Here is a 19,316-nt window from a genome sequence, read left to right as displayed (position 1 = left end):
GACAAAGTTTAGCAGCAAAACACATTTCATTGGTGTGTGGTATGGGAGGTGTTGATGTCCCCTGCCTACGGCTGTCACTTACACCCACTCCTGCATTGCAAATTGGCTCCTATCAAATGAGCTCACAGAAATATCAGCGTTGTTGCATATGCTGGGGTTTGCAGGATGTATTTCTGCATCCCTGCTGTTCATCTTGCAAAAATCCTTTTCAGTCCCAGCTGTTATTTTCAGGAACTGACAAGTAGGTTTCTGTAAATTAATCAAATTTATTCTGAACATGGATGTAACCCTTCATCAGAAGACAATGAAAAGGCAAGAAATACGTAGCAGAACATATCCCACCCTGTGTCAAACCTGGCTTGTCAGCATGGAAAGATTTTAAGGAAGAGGCTAAATAGCAAGAAAATCTTTCTTGATTGCTCCTCYTGTGCTCTGTGTAAGAGAATAGTGTGGGTCTGGGATTTGGGAGGAGGTGTCGGAAAAGGGGGTTTAACAAACCRCTTGCTGTAAACATAAACTTGCTACCTTCACAGTGGTCTCTGAAAAGACACATTTTGGATACTTGCTGCAGTGGAGTCTGCTGGCAGTTTATAATTTGTTTACCAAACAGGGGATGTAATTGAAATGTCCCTTTTGAGGTAACAAAAATGTAAAACAGATTTTCAGACTAGACCAAGGCCTCTAATTYAATTATCAGCAAGCCTCATAGATTAAAGGTAGAAGTAGATGAGTAACTGAAATTGAAAGAAAAACCTTTCAAAAAGGAAACCTGGCAGATGAAAGAACAAAGGTCCAAACAGTTTGTGAAAGGATTTATCTCCACTGAGATTCCCATTGTCTTTATGGCAACTAATTATATGTGAACGCTGTTAAAGGTTTGGGAGCAGTGATACMCACTGAAGGGGACAGGGGTCCCATCACTTTAGGCACAACAAGCTGTCTCCTTTGAAACACTGCTGTGTGTCAGGGGAGTTACTCCTTTAGGGTGTTTCCACATAAAGGGGTGAGTACATGAGGAGCAAAGAGGTTTGGAGTAGCAAAAGGGTTCTTCACTGCACTTGGTGCTTTTTCTTAGAAAATGTTCTCCCTTTTCAGGTTTATGCTTTAAGACTTTGATCTAGAGGCACAGTGTGTCTAAAAAAGAAAAAAAATTAAGTTTGCTTCTGGTATAAACATTTACAGCACCATTGACTTGAAGTGGAATTTCACTTGGGAATATAAGCAGTGACCCYAGTGACACATGGAGAGGAAACATAGTACCTGTTGCTTGGAATTACCTGAACAATGCCCAGAACACCTGCAAAATATCTACTGATTCATTTTGTTGTGGAGTGCTGATTTTTCTTTTYTGTAGTTCATCTAGATTTGATGAACAGTTTTGACTTTGAAGAAGGGTTCAGTTTGAAAAGTTTCTTAGAGTGGATGGTGATTTTATTTGTCTGCARCACGGATCAATGCACTTTGAATTGTACATGTGCAAGTGGGAGCTGGAGCGAAGAAACTGTAGTACAAGTGCCAGAATTCTGCAGAATTCTGGCTAAGAAGCTGGCCCTAACCATTGTCTAAAACAGTGTCTCAAAAATTTATCTCAAATGATATTTAAATTTACTCTTACACAGGCATTTCATGTTATGTTTATGGTATGWCAGACATTAAAACCTTAAAAATGTGAACAAATCCTTCACTTGGCTGCCCATAAGCAGCATGGTTTTTGCTTTTGTTTTTTAATTTGCTGTTATACATGCTTGGTATGACACTTGCTTGATCTGGATTAATTTCCCATGCTGATTTGTAGTGAATGTGCCCTGTAGCCCAGTGGTATCATTGCAGCCCCTCTTCTTCCTTTGTAAAATTTGCCATTACCATTTACAGGACAGCATGTTCTCTTTGACACCTTGCACAAGTGCCAACTGCCTGTTGGACAGTGCAGCATCAGCTGTTACAGCCTGATCCAAACCCTACGAAATAAGGGAACAGTGATGCAATTCAAGGTTTCTAAGGAAAGGCAGTATCTTTTATTAGATCARCTGTTACAGTTGGGGAAAAGCAGACAGGCTCTCAAGCACACAAATCCTTCTTCAGGTCGGAAATAGCAGCAGTGTTGCTTACAGCAGCATTCCTCATCTGTGAGGCAGTTATGGTCCCAGCAAGGTTTAGAAAATGTTCTCCAAGGTATGTGATTTGCATGGCCCTTCTCACTGGGGAGGGCTTCAGAGCAGAGCACAGGCAAATCATTCCCCCTGCTCTCCCCTTCCCTGTGCAAACCCTACTAACACGGCCTACATCCTACAAGGAGAGGTAGTGTAAGGTCACTTATCCTTGAGAAAAATATTCCATACCTTGAGACCAAGCCACAACTACTCCAGTCACCCAACCTGCTGTTGGGAAGGACTGGGGCAAGGCTGCACYGTGCAGGTGTTGACCTCAGGATCCATGCTGGAAATTCTGTCTCCTGTTGTTTACAGCTGTCCAGCAAAGACTTGTGGGACCACTGGCAAAATGAGTTTTATTCTCTTTCTTATGATTACTTTACAGGGAACAGTGTTTCCTAAAGTTTTTGGAGTTGCTGTTGATTGACAGCCACCTAATAGCAAAGCATGTGATTGAAAATGCTGCACAAGCAGGATGGTTCTGCAGAAAAGCTGTGAACAGCCTCCCATAGTCTTTAGATTGCTTGTGGTCATATAATTAAAAGTTAGAAATAAGATTGCAGTACACTGACTGCTTACTCCTAAAGATGATGAATCTGAACATCTTGCTTTTTCCTCCCATGAGATATTTCATATTTATCTTTCTTTTTTCTTTTCTGGAAATCTTCAAAAGTATGTATTAAAATCTTTCYAGTTAAAGAAAACAGGCAGATGCTYCAAAATTAAATGTTAATATTAACTGTAACATTTACTTAGTGTTAACATTAACTGTGACACTTCTGTTTTCCCACRCTAGGAACAGGGGTGTTAACTGTAGTTAATAGCTGTGGTGTTAAGAAGCTGAGGATGCTTTTTGCTCATGTGAATGTTTCTGTGGTACCTGGCCTGTGAGAACTCTGGATTTTGCATTCTCTCCTGAGTGTAGTAATAGGTGTGTTAATTATGTGGCTTCTCTGTTAGTTCCTGTTTGAAAATGAAAGATTGTGTTTCAAGAAACTATCTCCACAAGAAAATTGTAAATTAAGGCTTCGGAAGAAATTGAAAGGATGAGCTGTTTATGACTTCAAGTTGATAAACACAGAGACATGAACAACCAATGAGCAATTAATGTTGTAAACAGGAATATGATTATTGGGAATCCTTAATTCAGAGGGAAAAACATATCTTAAAAATTTACACAAGCCAAAAATCTTAGTTTAAGATCTGCTTTGGGCAYTGGAGTTCTGGTGTAAAGTTATGTTACATCAGTCTTGAAAGCCCTTAAAAATTTAGAAATTTGTGAGAGCCTGAATTTGTATGAAATGCATTTCAAATGTGGCTCTGAATTACCACACCTGGTCTGCCACTCCCAGCCTGKCCAAACTTTGATCCCTTTCATGTTTCTCCACCCAGCAATGTGCCCAGTGACACATGCCCATGGCAAGTAGCTGACATCAACCATAAAAGAGCACAGACAGCTGCTTCTCTATCCCAGAGGAGGCTTTAGTGGAGGAGTCATGCACACAACCAGATTCTCTGGGGAATCTCAGAATTTGYTTCATTCCCTTCAGTACCCAGCCAAGATGTTTGTGTTTGAAAGCATGGCTGTGACTGTTACTGTGGAGCAGAGTTTATTTCTCTTTATGTGCACCAAAAGGAAAATTATTAATTTGTCAGTGAAAGAGCTTCTTTCTTATTTGAAGCAAAGGTCATTTCATATTCCCAACCATTTTGAGACACTTCTGTGCTGTCAGAATAGAATAAGTAAAAACCAGGATCTGTACTTGGTCCCTATAACAGTAATTGTCCATGTGGACATCACACATCTAACCTGCAGAATATAATTCACATCTGGAGTCTGCAGCCAGTAAAGGGCTCTGATGCCCCAGTCTTTAGACATCTTTGACAGACAGGTTTGAAATGTGAAGACAGATCCATCACTGAGTCAATGCTTGAGATTAAACCTACATTTAGGTTGGGTCTCTTTATGAAGCGGCCCTTGTAAAACTGGAAGAATGGTATGAAGGAAGGAGAAGCAAAAAAAAAAAATGAACTGCTGAGGAAAAAAGCATCTGCTCCCAAACCACTGGTTCCTGCTACCTGACACTCTTGTTTAATGATGGTGGTGCAGCTTTTTTTACTCATGAAAATAGAAACAGGAGCAGCGGTTTCCAGCACTCAGGTTAATGTGCCAGCTACACATGAATGGTGCACATTATAAATATACATTTAAAGTCCTTTCATGAATGCCACAGCTGAGTAACAGCCAGCTCCACCTCAGTGTTCTGGGTGTAGCCTGTAGTACGGGAAGGCTGGAAATGGCAGTGCTAATGGGAACAGCAGATGACTTTGCACATTATTCCATTTCTGCTGCATCTGATTATAAATTCAGGTGGGAGATGTCAAAAAGCCAAAGAAGTAAAACTCTCTGGTGTTGTTCATTTTCTCACCCGGAATGCAACATGGTCATCTCATCTGGCTTTGCATGGTGGTAGTTTTGTCTCTTGTTGTTTCAATGAGACTTTACTCTTTTCCAGGTGCCAGGAGACAACGAGAAGCACTGGAAGCCAGTGTTAGTGGTTTTGACAGAGAAAGATCTCTTAATATATGAGAGCATGCCACGGATGAAGGAAGCCTGGTTCAGCCCTCTGCATACCTACCCCCTGCTCGCCACCAGGTACCTGTGCTTTTTTAACATGAGAGCTTTCTGCAGCAGTGGGAGCAGCTGAGTCAGCCAGGAGCAGGCACAGCTGGTGCACAGCTGTAGTCACACTTCAAATGTTGTGGTTGGAGAAGCAGCTTCTTCTTCAGTGGGCTGATGTGCTGAGCTTAACTCCTCTCCTCCTCCATTGCAAGTTCTGGCTGAGGCTAATGGCCAGAAGCTCTGGGATTTTGGATGTGGCCACTTGGCCTGGATACAGAGGCARGAGCACTGAAAGAGATGAGAGCTCAATCTCCTGAGATTGCTATCTGAGTGTGCAGACCTGTGAGCTTGGCAGAAAAACTCTGACTTCCAGCTGCTCCTCCAGACTGAAAAAAAGTGAACTTGCTGCCCTGAGTTGAACGTGCTGGTGTGGCAGTTCTGCACCACCAGTTTGGGGCTTTTGGAGAGTTTCACATGTGATGGAGRCACTTTCAGTATAGCTTCTGTTCCTGCTTTAGCAAATGAATTCCTGGCTTTTTTTAGCTTAAAATAGTAAACTTGGAAGGCACATTCTTGAATCTAGGTTGGAAATAACCATTTGCWTTATTTTGAAGGTATCCATTAACACTAATTCAAAGAAAGCTTTCCCATGGTTTCCTTTATGCAGTGGAAACTGTGCTTCTTGATGTGAATCTTAATCATGTTTCTCTGCCAGTATGGTCAAAGGGCTTGAGAAAGAGCTGTTGTTCCTTGTTTCAGCCTTGCTACAGGCCTCYATTATACCATTTTCAATGAGTTCTCATTCAGAAGGGCTGGTTGCCCATGGCCAGAAGCAGTGAGTCTCTTACTGCACTCTCAKTAGTTAATTTTTGTTCTCTGTCTCTCCCCAAATGAACTGAGGCTTTGCTGCTAAGTCATGTTAAAAAAATAAAATTGAACTCAGGCTTTYACTGATGGGTATTTTCCCAGTCTACCTACCCATGATGGAGCTTTCAGACTTCCTGGGAAGCCAACTTCTGACTTCCCTTTGTTACCATAATGTGGGTGAGACAGACCAGCTTTGCAGCTTGCAGTCTGCTGCATGGTGTGGTGGATGTTGACAATTCCAGGTGGCAAGTCCCAGTGAAAGCTGGGTGAGGTATTGCAGCTGGAACCTSTGTCCAGTTGTGTCACCAAGCCTTAAAGGTTGAGAAGCAAGAGTGCACCAGCAGAAGGTGATGCATTTCCTCTCTTTTTTTTTTGGCATTTCATTTTTAAATCATGGGCCCAAATCCTCCTTAAAGTGAATGGAGATCTTGTAGTGCACCCTGCCCCTTCCTGGCCCATGTCATCATGTGCAAGGACAGCTCCTTGGTGAGTGTTGCCAGCCCCATCAGCAGTGAGACCAGTTCACTGCATCCAGCAATCAAAGTCCACATCTTGGGGRGCCTGTTACTTAATTATTTTTTCTCAAGAGGTCAGATGTGATAGCAGACAGGCTTGCCTTGGGCAAGGATGATCATCTCCTGGTCTGTTGGGGTACCTGCCTGAATGGAAAAACATTGATCATTGTGCTGGAGGGGAATGAGAAGTTGTACAGCACGTGTCGTGCTCTGAAGTGTCTTGACAGACTGGGAAGAAATCAAACCAGGATGGTCTGTAAGCCAGGATACAGTTCAGAAAGGACAGGTGCAAACTTCAGTGCTGGGGAATAATCACCTCTGCTGTTTTGGGGTGGAATATGAGAAATGAAGTAGTTGTTGTGCCAGGAACCACCTGAGCTGTGTGATGAAATTGCTTGAATCTAAGGTGTTACATTTTTGAGGGGAAAATAAAGACAATCATCTTGGGGAATARCAGAAGTGTTGCATTTTGGGCAGATGTAGTAATCATATCTAACTACAGAGAATGAGTAAAGCCTTGGGTGATACTCCATGTTCATGAGAGGCATTGCATTTCCAAAAGGATCCCARTTAACTGTGGAAGATGGAGAAGAAMGCAATGCAAAAGCAATGYGAAYATATAACATAGAAACACTGTCAGTAGGGGAATACTTAAGAAACCTTAGTGATTTAATCTGGAGAAGGCCATGGAAAAGATGTCAATAGTTTTCAGGTATGAAGATGAGGCACAAGGAGGACMGGGGAGTATCTRTTTTAGATCATTCCTGAATACAATRGGACATAGTTGACTGTACTTGTGGCAGGGAATTGGTGTGCAGGTGAGGTAGTGGWTTAGATTCTCTGGGAAAGGTGTGCAGTCCTCATCACTGGGGACTTTGAAGGATGGGTGTCAAACAGCACAGTTAGCCCTGCTCTGTGGAGGGGGATGTGCTGGGTGACCTCCTGACAGCCATTCCAGCCCTATTTCTGTGATTTCTTACTAATATCACAGKGAGTTTAACAGCCAGGTGAAAAGACAGCAGCCATACAGAACTTGGTGTTCAGAATGGAGTCACAGTGTGATAAATACACATATATACATGAATATCCAAGGTGAACAGATTACATAAATGGACAGATTCCCTAAATCATTACACCTCCTGTTTTGGGTGATTTTGATTAAAGTCCTGCAGGGTTCTGCTTTTTAGATCTGCCACGCTGAGTGCAATTCCAGCAAAAAAATACAGTGGGTTTGCTGTTGGTATTGCTGCTGTGTTCATTCTCGGTCAGTGATTCCCCTCCTTGTGATGAGTTTTCTAATCCCCTCTGTGCATTGATCAGTGCAATTGAGAACTTTTCACCTGGAAACTTTGCAGAGCACATGTTGTAATCTTAGCTGCTCCCATCTTTCAGATTTTTATGAGTCCTTGGGAAAACATTTTTGCTTAGCTAATGCATATTTGAAAAGCTGCTGAAACTGGAAAACTTCAGTGCCAGATACTGTACAGAGTCATGCTTAATCTACCCAAGACATAATGAGCAGAGAAAATTGGAAAGTGGTAGAAGGATTACAATCTTCTCACAGTCCTTTAACAGCAGAATTTCAACATGCCCTTCTTGTTTGTTGGTAAGTTTGCCTACAACCTATGGATTCCATTAAGACCTAAAAATATTTTTCAGTCAGTATTTTCCAGCTTTGTGAGGAATATAAATAACAGCTCAAATGAAACTGAGATCAGATTTAAGTTGTTCCGTTAAATCTCTGCACAGGGAGGCACGGCAGCTGGCACACAGCCCTGACTCCAAGGACCTTTTCGTCATAATCTCTGTTTCAGTATTTCCTTAGGCCTGAATAACAGTGCCTCCCTCTAGCATGGGAATGGGRCTTAAGTAATTATCTCTTATATGTTTGCAATCAAATTCCATTRTYTATYATAGCCAGATRTGAAAGAAAAGGGRAAAAAAAWTAAAGGCAGCCCATGTTGGGCTCTGATTAAAGATCAGGTAAGTAGCTTCTGTGTACAGCCGAGGTCTGCAACCAGAAAATACTAAAGTAGTTTGMTAGCTGATGATATGGAAAGCTGGGGAAGGAGTTTGGGCACTGATTAATCATCTGGGCAAGCGGACAGAGGGACAGGCAGAGAGCACTGGGTGCTCTGAGAGCCACGAGAAGGTTTATGAGGTGCTGTGCAAGTTCTCTGCTTGTCTTCCTTAGGCAGAGAGGGAGGTTGTGGCTCCTCCAGGCAGATAAACTGAGAGCATGGGCACAGGTTTCTAAGGAGTACAGCCATTTCAGAGCAGGTGTCAAATGCTGTCAGGGTGACACAGGAAAGGTCAGATGGCAGTGGTTTCTAACCAGCAGAGCTCCATGAGTGTTGAGGCACTTGTAACCAGGTCTCTTSTGAGACAAATCTCAAGTGAGCAGCTGAAGGCTTCCTTTGATGTCAGTGCTGGTTTCACTGTCCTTTCTGAAGAGGCCATTAGATCTGGCTGTTGCAGGAAATCGCTGAAACTCTTCCCATAGCATTTGGATGAGAAGCAGCTCCCAGTGCATCTCCCTGCAGCAGCACTTTGTGTTGGACCATACCCATCTTGCAAAGGATAAAGTTAAAAAGGTTCCCGAAATATGGAGAGAMAAGGSAGAAATGAGACAAGATGAGAAGTRGCTCCCGGCTGCCGGGAGTGCCSGGGGTTGCGTTTYTCAGGGGTTTTCAGGGGTTTTCAGGGGTTTTCAGCCGCTGCGTTCGGTGCGCGCCGTGCCCGGGCTGCTCCTGCCCTCTCGCGGCTCTGCCGTGCCGCAGGAGCGCTCGGGGCTCAGCTCTCGGGCTCCGGTGCTCAGAGATTCCCCCAGAAACCTCCACGGAGCAGAGAAACCTTCAAGGGCTGCGGGTGAATATCGCCAGAGCCCGGCCTGGGRCGCCTCTTCGGCTCTGGAGTGCAGCACACACCACGCACACAACTTCCCTGCAGCCAGGGTGATGGGAGGAGGGGGCGAGGGGAAGCCCCCTGTGAGGTTTCTAAGGCTATTTTYTGCCTTTTAAGGTATCTTTGTGACCTTTAGGATAAAATGTCTTCTAGGCAAATGAAACAGCCCATTCATTAAGTTGAATGCAACTTAATKAAAGCTTTGGAATCCTTTGACCTGCACCCAAATCCATGAGTACTGACAGCTGGAATATAAATACTGTCAAATGTCCTCCTGCATGTTTGTCTAGTTCATCTTTAAGTGCATGACTTTCCAAAGCCTGATCTGGAGTTGCTTGATGGCAAAGCATTTTTAAATAGTGAGAGTGGATTTTTAATAAAGAGGAGATAATAAGAAAAGGCAGGCAAGTCTCAGTGTTTGTGTTGGATGTGTTCACATCCTTTAATTTGTAAAGTACATCTTCATTCTATTCATATGCTGAAAAACCTACAACACAGTACTATGGATACAGCATGAAGGTGTGGGGGAGTGGGTGGTAGTGGTGTGTGTTTTGGAAGGAAATCAAACAGTGGAACCATCTGTTTGTTATGTATTCAATACGGTAAGTAATAGAAAATGATTTCTMGTATAGCTGATGAGCACTGCATAAAGGAGAAGGGATGACCCAGGAAAAAGCTGGAATAGTTTTATTTCTAATGACAAACTTAATATGATTTTCCAGGCTGCTTTTCCACAGCCCAGTAACAGACGGCAGTATGAGAGCAGTGGCTGTGCCTGTGCCTTGGTGACTGGCCAGGGACAAACAGCAGCAGATGTCACTGGTGATTTCAGTTCCCTCATTCCTGCCTTAATTATCAAGTTGTAGCTTCTCCTCAGAATTTAGACCCTCTCACACCAAATGAAAGAGAATTATTGAGAAATTTTTGGGCTGTTAGTTTGCCGCTCACTGCCCAACTGCAAAATCTGCCCATAGTGCAGATAGGAGGCCCTGAGTATCAAAGCTGAGTGGGGCATTAATTCAGCCTTTCTAGAGGGGAAAAAAAGCCCTTCTTGTCCTGCCCAGACAAAGGACAGGGCATCTCTGACCAGGATATACTCTGTGTTTCATTTCCCAGGTGCTCTTGGGATCATAAAGTCAGGGGGAATGCTCAAAATCTGAAGAAAGTTTCCATGAACTTGAGCATGAACAAATCTTGCAAACCTGCTAGTGGGGTATGAAAGAGGGGTGCATCCATTTGGCACAATGTGCATCCCATATGGCAGCATGGACTGTCAGGGAATTGGAGTAAATTTCAGATGTCCTGTGGCTGGTGTTGCAATAACTGAAAAGTTAAAGTGCTTTTTCTTCCCTGCTTTTTTCTATTCTCTTAACACATYCCTGTTTGGTGGCATGCTCCTACAGTGTCAGCTAACAAGCAACTATTCTTGCTGATGCAAAACAATGATTTGAGGGTAAATTAGCATTCAGTAGAGGATTAGCATAATCTAATGTTTTATCCTTTAGCACAAGTGTTTCTACTGTCATGCCACATATTTTATAGACTCCTGTGAAGTATGTTTGCCTATAGAAAGGGAAACAGAAGGCACAAGACAGAAATAAGCTTTTCAGACAAATTTCATTTTGTGTTTGCCTCTGAGGGTTAGTCTCTGACTCTCAGAGTGATGAGCTCCCCTGGATTACTCTTTTCGGATGAATCAGTGTTGTGTCCCTGAGTGAATTCTGTGTTGAATTGTCCACAATTTTAGAGAGAAAAAAAAACCCTAACACAAGAGGGCAGATTTAAAGAAGAATTCATTTTTATGAGGTATTGATTTTCTCACTYAAAAATATTCCCTGCAATTTTTGTTTACCCAGATGAACAAACTTTTCCTCGCCACAGGAGATCAGCTGTTGATGCTGGGCAAAAAAATGTTAATTGTAGACAAATGTGAGAGAATTTCACATTACAAGTAACTGCAACATCTTGCATTTTACAGGTTCCTTATGGGAAAAGTAAGTACAAGACAGTACTTTGGCCTCTACATATTTTACAGAGCTTACTTTATTCAGCAATATTTATCATTGAGTTTGACTGCAGATGTTTAAGCTTTAGAGCAAATTTTAAGCTGCTTCACAGTGGAAGCTGGATTCAGCTGCCTCATCTGAGCCAGCACTTGTATCTGTGGATCAGACTCCATCACCACAGACCAGTCAGGGATTTCTCAGTTCCTTATCCAAAGGGGTGTTTTGTACAATTCACTAGGAAATTTTGGGACATCCAAGTCATCACCTGTCTGTCCAGCTGCTTCTGTGCTCACTGCCTTGGACCCTCACTCTTCCAAATGAATACAGAGGAGATGAAAGTTCTCATGTTCCCTACCATGTGTATTTAGGAATGTGCAGAATAGAGCTGTGCTCAGGTGAGGACTTTGGGGCAGTGCACTGTTGTTAGAATTCCTGATATGTTTTCAAATCTAATTGCAGGTTGGTCCATTCTGGCCCAGGAAAAGGCTCACCGAAGTCAGGGGTGGATTTGTCTTTTGCAACCCGTACCGGTACAAGGCAAGGGATTGAAACGCATCTGTTCAGGACTGAGACCAGCCGAGACCTCTCACTGTGGACCAGGAGCGTAGTCCAGGGCTGCCACAATTCTGCAGAGCTCATCACAGAAATCACCACGTGTGAGTAACCTGCAGTGCTGCATTTCCACACTGCCACACCCTTCCTGTGACACTTGAGGCGGTTCAAGCTCCTTCTGCTAGAAGTGATTGATTTTAAAAATGTGCATGTTTAGGATTCTATGTGTTTAAAATACTGTCAGGTTCTGAGCCGGTCCCAGCTGGCATAGTGTGTGTGTCCAGTGACACAGTCACTGTCATGCTGACTTGGGGTTTGTTTTCAGCATGTTGTTTCCCAAACAAGTCTGTAGTCAGCCATGTAGGCCTTCATGTCTCAGAGAAGTGATTGTCAGAGGTTGTTCARAAACATATAGAAAAGAGCATTTTTCTGAGATTGAAGAGACTCCTAGCCTAGCAGGAGTTTCTCCTGCAGAGGGAGGAGGCAGRAGAGGACCGGCACATTCACAAGTGTGAATTGGTCATTTATTCACCCAGCTCTGCACACTGGAGAAAAGTAAAAAAAAAACCACAAACCAGTCTAATAACCATAATTTTGATGGGTAGTCTTTTGCCTTCCTTAACATCAGGGTGTCCACTTCTCAGCACTTCCGTACATGCAAAATCGACTGGAATAAAAGTASTTGGCTGCAGATGCTCTGGAGTGATGCCTGTTTGGCCAGGTAGCTGCAAGCCTGGGGTGACTCTGGGTTTTGAGGCTGTGCCTTTCTCTTGAGTGTCCCCAAACTTTGCAGTCCTTCTCCTAATAGTCCCACAGCTGGCAGGCTGTTAATGTTGAATGTTCCACTTGTTTCCTAAAAGTGTAAGAGGAGGAGCCAAAGCACAAATCCACCCATGACAAAGGGCAGGTTTGGTTCCTCAAAGCTCGGGTAGTGCCATGTGCTGCTGAGCAGGGRACTCCTGCCTGTCAGCTGCCAAACCCCAGCCCCCACGGGGAGCTCAGGATGCTCTCTGAGAGCCCCTGATGTGCAAACCAACCAGAGAGCTCAGTGGGAACCAGCTCAAGCACCAATCCATCTCCTCAACAGTGACATGGATGCCATTCTTTCCAAATGAAGGAGGAGGGCATCAGCCCCTTCTTTTATCACAGTGCTTTTATCCCAGTGCCAAGGATCCTTCTTGGCAGAATTGTTCACAGGAGTGTGATGGAATAGAGAATTTGGGATGTGAACACCAGAACTCCTCACTTTTTAATTTGGATCATGGTCTCTGTTTCAGAGCTGAGGGCAAGACGCTGACTTTCTGCTGCAGTAGCTATTATATACAATTATCTGGGCTCTTTTTCAATTACCCCAACGCTAATGAGGACTCGGGAGTGTCTTCATCTTTGTCAAAATACTTTAGGGAAACCCTTTACAGCTTCTAATTTTCTCATGCATTGTGTGCCACGTTTATTGATTTTGGCTGTGTCTGTTAGAAGCAACAAGAGTAGCTGTGACTTTGTGAAGGTTTTGGAGGAGGAAACACCAGTCTGAACCTTTTTAAACTTCAGYACACTGGTTTTTGTCAGCATGTAGATGTATGCTGCAACATGAAGAACTGTTTTTATGAATGTGACTGACTAAATTTTGATTTCTTCTCCAGCTTGCACATACAAAAGCCAGGAGTGCCGCTTGACCATCCATTAYGAACATGGATTCTCTCTTACAACTGAACCACAAGATGGTGCCTTCTCCAARACAATTGCACAATATCCCTATGAAAAACTGAAAATGTCCTCAGATGATGGGATAAGGATGCTTTATTTAGACTTTGGAGAAAAAGATGGAGAAATTGTAAGTGCTATGTTTAGCAAAGGGATGCATGTTACCATCTCTTTGATGGTCCTGCAGGCTGTGGGGGTGGAGAAAACCAATGAAGTTGGACTTGATGAGCACTGTGGGTCCCTTCCAGCTGAAATATTTACTCCACTCTGTTCTGTTCTAACACTTGGCCAGTGTCAGGTTCCAGTACCACTATTTAGACTCTGCTTTCTAGTACACCACGATGATCTGGCTTTCGAAGTTAAACTAAAAAGACAGTTAAAATTGTAAAACCATTCAAAGAGAGATKAAAGATTTATCTCATTTAAGAGCAAACTGCACCTCTAAATGGCCAGATGTTAAATTTTTTTAATGTATCACTTTTTATATGATTGAGGATGAAAGAACATATGAACGAGACCTTATTAATTCCAATGTACACAGAGGGATTTCATGTTATGACAACAAGCTATGTTTTAGGTGTTTCTGAACATGTAGTTGCTGAGAAAAAAAGCTACAGATATAGTGCAAACTGTCTGCTTAGGCCTCTGTCACAGTGCCTGAAAATAAGGTGCATATTCCAATGAGCAGTTTAGATCCATTAATTATGTATGCAAATATGGTCTTTCCTCCCAGATGTTTTCAGCAGTTCCTAGGCATGCTGGGTGCTAAACATCATCTTTGTTAACACATGCTCTGGGATTGGCTTACTGTCAGGCTTTTGAAGGGAATTTGTTACTAGCTCTCTATAAAGTTGATACATGACTGCTGGAAAGGCAAATCTGGTTTGTTTTGATGTGACCCTTTTATTGGGTTTCTGTGCAYACTGACAAGCCTGTCAGGCTTAGCAAGTGTGTGGTGAGAGCATCTGAACCATGACTGTGGAAAACAAATGCTGTGTTCAGTCTCACTGCTGGGTGAGAGCAGAGAAGCTGCAGCAGCAGCTAAAGGTACTCCAGCTGCACCAGCAGCAGATGCACTGGGCACCAGACAGAGCATCCCACCAGCATCCCAGGGCAGAAACAGCCTGAAAGGATGGAGGGGTTGAGCGTCTTGGAAAAATGCTTGCACCATCTGACTCAGTTTTCTGCTGCTCACCCAGCTGGAGAGAAGGCCAGAGGCACCAGGATCTCACCTGCTTATCAGTTTTAGTAACTTAAATCAGCTGCAAAGGAAAAACAGTATATTGTAGAGAAGGTTTATAGAAGGCTCTTCAAAATACCAGACAGCAGTTTGTTGAGTACTCAGTAAATGATTCTGTGTTTGAGCTGTGATCTAATGCATTAATTCTCAGCTTGCTTTTTTTTTTYCAGCAACTGGACCTTCATTCCTGTCCGAAACCAATTGTTTTCATCATTCATTCCTTCCTGTCAGCAAAGATCACAAGACTGGGCTTGGTGGCATAAACAGGATCCATCTGTTTCTTTCAAGAGAGATGGGGTGACCACACAAATCTGAAGTACAGTCAACAGCAGCAACCCRTCCCAGGTGGCAGCAGACACCAGCCTGGGGCTCAGGACTGGGCCTTGGTCATTTCTGCAGTCTTCCAAGGCCCAGGCTTCCTTTTGACCTGCTAAARAGAGGGCATGATATGGAAGATGGGGGATTTAATTGTAAATAATGGGATTTTAAGATCCCATGTGAGACCATAAAAGCGTGTAGTACCATACATGTAAATGTTTCAGAACCATAAATTGTGCCTATTTCAATGTACTTGTCTATACAGAGTAAGTAAAGGGCTATGCAGACAAGAACACTTCTTGGTTGTGATGCAAGCCATGATTGGTTGGGGAAAAAACCTCTAAATAAGATTGTCCCATCTCCTGAAAGTAAAAGGTTCTTTCAGTCATAATCTGTGCACCTCTTAGAGAAGATTTTTCTTCTGGAGCACTGCCATACCTGCTGCATGAATACCCAGCAGAGGCTGCAATTACACACCTTTGAGTTGGACACTCAARCAATCCAGCTGTGGTCAGGGAACAGCTGGAGGGTCCCTGCCAGGGGCAGTTTCACATTAAGCAGTAACCATGTCACCCACATTCCTGGTGATGGAGCCAAAGCAGGACCTGCCACAGGGATGGTACCCAGAGCCACCTCTCAGTGGGGCATAGGCAGCAGTGTCCTTTGTTAGGAAAGAATAGTTTAATGAGTTTCAGGTATCTGAGATCCCCTGCTCAGGAGAAAGTTACCCAAATCCATGTTTAGCCTTGCGGAAGCTTCTGGCAGCATTATTTCCATGGCAGTTTTCCAGCAGAAAGCTGTACAAACCTTCCTGTACAAACTCCTCCCCATAGTGAGTCACCCTTGATGCTCAGACAAGGCTGACTCTGTGGTCTTCACAGGACGAACAAAGGGGAGGAGGAAAACTTAATGAGTTTTTGAAAAATTTACTGAAGCAGGTCCACAATAGTGAGAAAAATGCACCRGGGCAGGAATATGAGCTGCACTCCTTGACATGGAACTGCTCCTATGGGCATGACTTGGCAAAAMCAGATTTCTTGCTGGGGATAAACAAGATGTTCATCTTCATGCCYACAACTTACCAGTGACTGTTTTGCACCACAGCTTACTGTTGTGAGTCAAGACATGATTCACTGAGTTTCAGCCTTGTTCACAGCYACCTGAGCAGCACAAAGCAGGCAGGAACACTGACCTTCAGCATCAGAGATGACACACACAGCTTGCACCTGGAAGTGATAAACTGACATCATGTGATCTGGAGGGAATAGGAAGAGGCAAAACAGAGATGCCACTTACATTGTTCTTCCTTTGTAAACWGAACAGCTTTGCACAGTTGTGGGGGTTTGTCTGCTTTTAGAGTTTTGCCCTAAATTGACACTTTGCAGGACAGGAAGTAATAGTATGTAATATACAGTAATGTACAGGCAGTAATATATTCAGTGTTTGTGGATATTCAGTTTTCATATTAAAACATTTCTTTTATTCTTGAGAAAGCACATCAACTTCAACTTAGCATCATTTGGCTGGCAAAGGGGAAAATTAAAAACATATTCTGGTTCCATGTTGTTTTTAAGCTAAGTTTGAGTTGAAGYGTAAGTCATGCTGTGTATTCACAGCATAAGAATTAGTTCATGGTCCTTTCCACAGTATCYTAATCATCAAAACCAATTAAAATAATAGGATGATGGGCTGAATTAATAAATACAGAAAATAATCACTGAAGAACAGCTCAATGCCCCATTGGAAGAGCAGCCCAGCACCCAGCTCCTCTCACCAGTCCAGGGAGGGATCCACCCAGCTCTGCACTTTGGTTTTATTGTCATGGTACTTGCACTTAAAAATTAATTCCTCATGTAACTTAACAAGGTAGGAGGTAACATGTTATGTAACTTACCTGTAATTTCCAGGTGGACATTTCTGATTTAGTGACCACTGCCATTCACACAACTTTCTGTAGCAGTTACCTGGGACTCCTTGGGCGTGGAAGCTTCTAGAAGAGAGATCTGAGAAGCTGCAGGCAGTTGGTACAGAGTGGGACAGGGCTTTGAGAGGAGTTCATGTCACCTTATCAAGGARACTGCTATCTGAAGTCTTTAAAAAACAGTTCAGGACACTTTTATCACTGTTCCAAAGTACAGCTTAAAAATTTGGACCCAGGCTCCTATAAAAGTTACAGAGGTTGAAGTGAAAATTTGTATTCTGGGGGGTAGGTTAAATCMATATGTAAATTATACTGCACTATTTCTTTATTCCTTTTAACACTTAAAAATCACTGGAATGTTATACCTAACATGTATGTGCATTGTAAATATTACAAATTCCTATATTAGTGCCAACAATTAAATGACACAAAATGTAATCTAAGGTGCTCAGTACTATATGAAGTCTAAGTGAATAACTAAGCAGTTTGCAAAGAAAATTCATATTATATATATTTATAGAAAAAAATAATGATAATCACAGATGCTATTTCTTCATTTTCAGATTTTGGACTGATTCATATTTGGATGGGATAGACAAATGAAATATGAACCTACTCCACATTTGTAAGAGTATAGTGAATATTTATATTTTAGAGGAAAAGAATATATTTAATAAAGTCATTTATTGGATTTTTGTGAGGTGAGCTTACTTTATACCCAGACAAACTATTTGGAAGGCTGTATTTTGGTTTTGGRCTGGGGAAAAATACATTGAAACTTCAGTGTTTCTGTTAAGAACTCTCTTACTTGAGAGAATTGTTAATAGCAATGACTTTTAAAAGCTTAAATTTCCAAAAAAAAAAAACCTGAAAGCCCATAGGTATGTTCCAGGCCAGGTCATTCAGACACCTCTGCTGCCAAGCTTTGTTGCATATACTGGACTAGAAAATATTGGACTTAGAAACAAAAAAAGAAAAAGCAGAAATTTCAAGCTTCTGCATTCAAGGACTGAGGCCAACATGTGCCTTTTTTCTCTTATGAATGGCTATGGAAAAAGATTTTTTTTTCTTTGACTTTAATTTTTAACTTAGTGGCCCAAATAGAAAAGCTGATTGTGGGAATTCAGGCCTGTTCTTTCAGTCTGACCCAAGCTATGGCAGAACAGCCTCATGAAAATCCTGAAAAGGAGTATTCCAGAGTTTTATTCTTTTAATAAAATAATGACTATAAATGGAATGGTCTTATCATAAAGTTTGTGTAGCAGATTCACGATGAGAAAGATTTGGATACATATTGGAACATAAATGTTATTGGAAAAATGTGATCAAAGGTGTTTGTTTAAAAAAAAAAAGAAAATAAAGTTGATCTGATTGTGTTCAGGGAATCACACTGGTGTTTCTAATAATCCTGCCCTTCAAATGAAACCAGCATCTCTCTTAAGATACYTTAGAGATCAGAACACAACTCTTGCTGTGCTACCAAGCAAATCACCACCATGACCACCATTAGAATTGATCTTTTGCTGATAACAAAGCAAGTGTTTTTCTCTGCAGAATGCTAGAATTCCTTCTTCCCACAGGACATGGAAGCACATTCCATSCAGCTCTTTGCATTGGGAAGCCCAGCTGATTTGAAGGGGAGATTAATCTGATTTCCATCTCAAGGGRTTCTCAGTGTCTTCTTACCCATGCTTAAAAGTTAATGGGAGCTTCTTTGGTTTCAGTGGAAGCAGAATCAGAGCCTAAAGAAATTATGTGCTCCAGATCAATACACCATCATTGATTTCTAATTTATTTTTCATAAAAGTCAAACTGGCATTTATAACTAGCTATTTACTGAGCCTATTTGTTACACAGAGATACAGTATATATTACATATTTATATATACTTACTATCACTGTGTATATTATTACTATAAAGTAATTGGAAGTTGCATCTAAAATGGACACTTTCAAATTCAGTGGTGGCTTTGAATTTAAAGAGCATTTAAAGAGTATATTTAATAAAGAGCAATAAAGAGTATTAATAATATGCTCGCAAAATTTTGAGAAACACATAGCCTGCTTGCTGTGAGTGGACCCCTAGATTAACCAGGGCAAAAGTTCACCTAAAAAGAATGAGGGGAAAAACGTTTTTAATATTTAACAAAGGTGATAACCTCTTGTTGAACATAATCACCTGCTTTTCCCACATGGGATTAGCTTTTCAATTCTCTTCCTTTATCAGAATTTTCATGCTTGTGTAATAATTAAAATCCATTAGAAAACAAATTTAGAAAACAAATTCCAAGGGAAAACTCTGAATTTGGACAAGGAAGCTAGTGAATTTGGACAAGCATTAGTACCCARGCTAAGTTTTGTGGTAGCTCAGTGATATTCATCATGTAATTGCTGTAGTATTACCAGTAATCACATCACCAAGTAATTGCAACACATTAGTGCTGTCTTACCCAAATCCTGTGAGGAATAYAAGAACATAACATGGATGGATGATGTGCTTTACATATATAGAATAC

The 19,316-nt window shown here is 42.0% G+C and overlaps 1 protein-coding gene across 1 annotated transcript in view; it reads left to right on the top strand.

The window, feature by feature from the left end:
- Nucleotides 1–16,281, top strand: part of SNTB1 (syntrophin beta 1) — a 105,624-nt gene extending 89,343 nt beyond the window's left edge. The window contains exons 4-7 of the mRNA XM_057368063.1: nucleotides 4,667–4,806; nucleotides 11,525–11,721; nucleotides 13,261–13,451; nucleotides 14,732–16,281. Coding sequence (XP_057224046.1) covers nucleotides 4,667–4,806; nucleotides 11,525–11,721; nucleotides 13,261–13,451; nucleotides 14,732–14,824 — 621 coding nt within the window. The 3' untranslated portion in view covers nucleotides 14,825–16,281. The remainder of the gene's footprint in view (nucleotides 1–4,666; nucleotides 4,807–11,524; nucleotides 11,722–13,260; nucleotides 13,452–14,731) is intronic.
- Nucleotides 16,282–19,316: the final 3,035 nt, after the last annotated feature.

The sequence above is a fragment of the Malurus melanocephalus genome, unplaced genomic scaffold (genome assembly GCF_030028575.1).
Source record: "Malurus melanocephalus ecotype Western Australia unplaced genomic scaffold, MMel_1.1 scaffold_3, whole genome shotgun sequence".
NCBI lineage: Eukaryota > Metazoa > Chordata > Aves > Passeriformes > Maluridae > Malurus > Malurus melanocephalus.
This window is presented reverse-complemented; position numbering and strand designations above follow the sequence as displayed.